The 6,000-nt window shown below is 43.3% G+C and overlaps 1 protein-coding gene across 1 annotated transcript in view; it reads right to left on the bottom strand.

Moving 5' to 3' along the window:
- Nucleotides 1-2,729, bottom strand: part of CPNE9 (copine family member 9) — a 162,806-nt gene extending 160,077 nt beyond the window's left edge. The window contains 2 exon segments of the mRNA XM_072420685.1: nucleotides 2,017-2,213; nucleotides 2,617-2,729. Of these exon segments, the coding sequence (XP_072276786.1) occupies nucleotides 2,017-2,093 (77 nt within the window). The 5' untranslated portion in view covers nucleotides 2,094-2,213; nucleotides 2,617-2,729.
- Between the last annotated feature and the right edge of the window lie 3,271 nt (nucleotides 2,730-6,000).

The following is a 6,000-nucleotide window of genomic DNA, read 5'->3' on the forward strand; positions in this document are numbered from 1 at the left end:
AATCTTTATGGTAGACCCTCATATTACATAGTTTTGATATGACCGTTCATTTCAAATATATAATCTCCTTTGGATCCACAACTAACTATGCAGTGCAATGATTTGACTTTTTTGGATAACAGTAAATACATTTTTAGGGTTTTCTGTAGTTTTGGTGAGTCTAGAAGAAGAGTGTGGAAATTGCACAGTCTCCAGATCCTCCAGAGGTTGCTAGTGGTTCCTCAAACTGTGGCTGATTGACCATGATTGATCATGATTCCATGATACCACCATAGTTCTGGGGCCAACCCTACTTGGTAGATGCAAAAGCATAACTCTAATGATTTTGCTGATAAGGTAGTATTCTAGCCACTACTCTAAGAAAGGTGGACTATCCTTTCACTGGCCACCAATAAACTGACCCCCGTGGGTTTCAGCAGGGTTCAACCACCTATAATGAGGTAAAATGCAATTGCCAAGGACATTCAAATTAAACAGTAGTTTAAATATGTCATATTAAGAGTACAAAATCCTTTTCATGCTTTACTGGATTTTTTTCACTGATCAATCATCTGTACAGAACCTTGACCCGGTGCAAAGATTCTTCGGTATGTAATATAAAGTGGGTGAAGGAGCCGTTAAATTCTGCAGCACATAGCAATCCCTTCAGTAAATTCAAAAGCGATGACCAAGCAAAACCTACCAATCAGAACTAATGTTTCACTGTACTAATTGCGGAAAACTAAACCCCATCTGGTTGCTATAGGTTACGGCAATTGCCTCCAAGGCTTCAAGGTTAACCCCAGAGCATGGTGACTTCATACGGAGAGCTGAGTACAAATTGTAGTGACCCACAGCAACCTATCAGCTCTCTATGATGAGGTCAGAACTGTGAGAGGTGATTGACAAATGGTTGTCATTGGATACTGTACAGTGAATTGCACCCCCATAGGGACCAATCAAAAATAGTCCTTGAGCAGATGAGTCAGACTTAAAGCTGAGATGTGATTACTATGGTAAGACGCTTTGTGTTAGTAAGCAGAACATTGGGAATCTGACATTCTAGATGAAGCGTGGAGTTTTCTGGCTACAAATCCCAGTATGTCCTAGAATAATAATAGGTGGAGTTGTAATGGGGTTTGCAAGCTTTCCATGCTAGAGTCCCACATATCTCATAATCACAATTCTGGAACGTACGGTAAGGCAGTGCAAGAGAATGTCCCCAAGGGTGGAAAAGAGGGACAACTACAAGTACAAAGGAAACCTATTCAACCCCCTGCCCCACCACAACCACCACCCATCTCCCTAATAATAACAAATATGATAATATATAGGTTGGATACCTTGGTGTAATATAAGGATAGAAATAGAAGTCTATACATCATACAAAAAAGGGCCAACTGGGTCAGAATGAGGGTCCAAAGAATTTGAAGGAAAAAAGGGATTGCCCCTCTAAGTGGCAAGTACAACCATTGCAGGCAACTTGCAAGAACCCAAAGCAACAAGGTATCAGTTTGGTTCTGATTGGTCCTTATTGGTTCCTTAACTTTACATTTTGCTATTTCTATCATTAAAAGAACCCAAAAATGTCAACTAGCCTTAAAAAAGCTATAAGAAATATTGTTGAAGCTATAGGTTGACACCAGAAATGACTGTGATCCAGTCATTACTGGGGTCCATCTAGATCAGTGTTTCTCAACCAGGGTTTATCAAGAGGTTGCTGAGGGTTTCTTGAGCAATTTGTGACTCTCAGATTAGTTTACTTGGCACCAATGATCTTTTTGGCTGTAAGAGTGACATTCTTCCCACTGGACAGCAATGTAAGAGGCATTTTTCCCACTGATCACCAGGCTAATGTACTGTGATCTGTGGATAAAGAAATTGTAGAAGGGGTTCCCTGAAGACCTGAAAGTTATTTCAATGGTTCCTCCATGTTAAAAAGGTGGAGAAACACTGATCTAGACCTTGAATCAAGAACCTAGCAAAGCTTATGGTAATCTTTTTTTTATCTCTGACCACCTTCCCACAGGCACCTACCTGCACGACACGGTGATCTCAATCTTAGTAGCAGGAACGCTGGTGTGCACAGGGTCAAAGTCTCCAATGGATGCCATCTTTCTGAAGTCTGCAGGTCCACCTGCCGCTACGGATCTTCTGTGCTCACGCTGGTCTCAAAGCTGCATCAGCCCCACTGTGACACCGAGTAGACTTCCGGGGACACCAGTCCATCAAAACTACAAAAGCCAAATGAGTGAGACAAAAACAAAAATTTATAGCAGACACCTGTCAACGACTCAACTCCCCTCCTTTCCTTTCCTGGGTGTCTGTTGGCTACAAAGAGTCTGCAACGACTCCTAAACCGTTCTCAGGGACTTCCATCCCATCCAATCCCCCAGGTAGCAAGATTTCTGGAGTAGCAGTCAGCTTCATCAAAGTCACTCCATATCTGTGTCACTGAAGTTAACCCCTTTGCTTCTGCAAGACACCACCAACTGGAGATCTTAATTTTCTATAAAAAGCCCCGGCACCTTATCCATAATATGCATCCTAAGCAAAAAAAGTTATTTATTAATAATGATCCTTTCCATGCCACTGCTTGAAGGCACTAAAACCAGTGACATACCGGGATTAACCCACCACAGATGTAGCATGGAATTAAATTCCATCTGAGAGCACTGGAGCTTTTCCCTCTGCTACATCTGTTGCTGTTTCTCTGGTACCCAACCATGGTATGGCATCTAGAAATGCCAGGGAGTAGAGGGCATGACAACACTGGGGTTAGTGAACAATGCCAGCAGTAGTCAGTGCTTTGAGCCCAGGGAACCCATCATCAGCCAGTTTATCTTGTCCTGGTGCTCCAAGAAGGAGAAGATTGAGGTTTTGAAGGCAGTTTGCACATCATCATTGTGCTTTGCATGGTCTTAGCAAGCCCAGAAGTTTCCCCAGCTTCCCCAGGAGCCACCAGAAAGACAAAAAACTGGCTTCTGTCCATAGAAGAGGAGCAGAAGAACTTCCCCCATTGCCTTACCTGGTAACTTGCAGAGTTGCTTTGTATCCCTGGCTCATCAGCACACACAAATCCTCCCTGGATGGGTCAGGTGCATGCCATTATTCCATGCTTGTGCAAAATTTGCAGAGGATGAGAGAAGGAGTCCGACTCGGCGAATATCGTACCAAAAAAAAAGAAGAACGAAAAAAAACATATCATTCAATGGATGAGTTGGAGTTACTGCTTCCTACTGGTCACAAGAGGCCCCCTGGTGGTGATAGACGGTACTGCGCTATGTACAGGTGGGAGAATCTTTATAGAGAAGGTTGCAAGTGCTGAGCTTTTCCCTTTAAAATACTGGTTGCTTGGCTGTCATGGTGATCCAAAAGCTTTACTGATTTCTCAATCACTGAACTGCAAAAAATATGCAGATCTCAAGTTATGACTTGCTGCAGGCTAGTTCTAGGTCAGTGATTTTGATTTTTTTTAATGGTGTCATTGATATTTGTAGGGGTTTTACTTTTTTCTTTGAGATATGGGTTGCTAGGCAGTATATACCTTCAATCAGGAGATGTCCTTTGCAATACAGGTAGTCCCTGAGTTAAGGACATCCGACATACGGGCGACTCCTAGATACCCTGCTCTCTTGTGTGCAGGACGGAGGCTTGGAGGGGGCGGTTTGCATGCTTGCAGAATAAATCTTTTGCTAAACACAGCTAAGGTTGTGGGTGATCTTAGAGGGGTGAGCTGGTTCTGTAGCCTCTTGTAACTCTTTGATGACCAAGACAAATTCTGCAGTTGTTTGTTTTTGCATATCAAAGCACAGAAGTTAATGAATGTCTAGGCGCCATATTTTTTTTTTTTTTTTGCTTTCTTTGTGATAGGCTCACAGTCAGGATTTTATACAGTAACTGGAACCACACTGCCTAATAATATGTTGAGACAAACATCTGTCCTAAATGCATTTTTTAAAATAATGTACCTGTTCTGACTTACATACAAATTCAACTTAAGAACAAACCTACAACAGTCCCTATCTTGTATGTAACCCGGGGACTACCTGTATTTCTTTCTAGCCTCAATCTTTCAGGTTGAATGGTACAAATCATCAATGAACCCTAAAGGCTGAAGACATATTATGAATGCAGGTCATGGCTCTGTCCTCTAAGCAGGTTCACCACCACAACCTGCATTTATAATGTACCGTTACAACATCAGCGTGGACTGAGGAGTGCTCTGAGCTGGAGTAAAAGCAAAAACCAAATCAACTAAACACATCATGTGATTCTGATGAAGACATCTGAAAAAGGTAAGTTTTACAAAAATTAAAGGGGGGTCTGCAAGGGGAAAAGGAGGGGTGGTGATTTGGGGGACGGGAAGCTAAGCCCAGAGTTGGGCTCAATGTTGGTCTCCAGTGGAAATGGCAGCAGTTTGGCTGAATCTGCCAACAATAATTTCTGTGTTATCAACCTGGAACAAGTATAGAGAAAACCAAATTCAGTTGGCACTATTGGTTTGACTTGCCTGACTTGTGATATGTTCAGGCTAATGGCAGAAATAGCAGTTCCCGTGGTTGGCACCTTTCTAGCTGCTCAGCCATTCTCCAGCTGCTCCAATTCTTTATGCACCAATGTTTGAATATTTTACAGTGGGTGATACTAAACTGCTTGCTGTGTCATTAATTCCCTATGGGCAGCTGTGGGTAAGACGATACATTCAGCATCTCATCCACAGGTGCAGGTATTGGGTGTGAAGAAGCTATACCCACACCGCAATGTCACCGCCAGTCTGAATATAGCTCCAATTGTCTATGCCCCTGCAGGTGCCACCCACCTTTCCAATGTGAGTTCCTAGGCTAGGCTTTATCTCAAGAACAGATAAATTGTAACAAAGGGAATTATAAAAACCTAATTCCTAATTTTGTGATTGAATCTGCACCATATATATTTAGGTTTAGCATACCTGAATACATTATTGTACATGAGGTTTGTTTAGGGGTTTGTAGGCAAATTATGAAAGATTTATCGTTTGGTAAGTCATATTCATAGTCAAATAACACAAAATCAATACATATTCATAAAATATCATGAAAAATAGATGACCCATCCCCTAATCGACATTGAAAGGGTGATATGATGGGACTGATGTACTAGACATATAAATTCCCTGACGTATGAAAACTTTACAACTTAGTGGTTAAGTATTGTGTCCCAACGCGTTTTGCCTGTGTTATCTTTCTCAGGGGACCGCAAAATGTAAAGTTTGAAGCATACACAATAGGTTAATACAAGGATCAATTCAGTAGATAAGAAATCTAGTGACATCTGGTCAGATGCTTTCATAGATAATTTATAAAGAAAAAAGTGCCTGATGGTGGTGCTGTCAGGATGTGATAGTCATGATAAGTTATGAATATGTATTGATTGTTTGTTTAGGGAAGTCTAAAGCAACGGTCGCCAACCGGTGAGCTGCGAGAACATTTTAGTGGTCCGCGGCTCTGGCCAATGTGTGCCCCAGCAGGGTCAGGAGAAAGATCTCACGGGGGGGCGCACCAGCCAGAGCCACGGACCATGTCTTCTGTATAAATCACAGGCTCAGGGCGGTGGGTGGGTTCTGGCATCATGACGTCACTATGGAGTGTCTTCCCCTTTAAGTGACACCTGGCTCTTCACGTATGTGCGGTCCAGAGTCCATGAAATTAGTGGTCTGTGACATCCAAAAGGTTGGCGACCGCTGGTCTAAAGCAGCGGTCGCCAACGGTGGTCCGTGAGAAAATTTCGGTTGTCTGCAGCTCTTGCCGGTGCACCCCTGAGCGGGGTCAGGAGAAGGACCCCGCTGGGGGGCCGCACCAGCCAGAGCCGCGGACCACATCCCCAGTACAGTTCCTAGGCCCGGGGAAATGGGCGGACTGTGTCCCTGGACACAACCCGCCCACTCTCCCATTTCAGGCTCCAATCTCCGATGGGAGAGTTGGTGGGGTTATGTCGTAATGACATCACTCTGGGGGAGGTTTCTCCCCCTTTGAGTTACAC

This window comes from Pyxicephalus adspersus, chromosome 8 (genome assembly GCF_032062135.1).
Source record: "Pyxicephalus adspersus chromosome 8, UCB_Pads_2.0, whole genome shotgun sequence".
In the NCBI taxonomy this organism is placed as follows: Eukaryota; Metazoa; Chordata; class Amphibia; order Anura; family Pyxicephalidae; genus Pyxicephalus; species Pyxicephalus adspersus.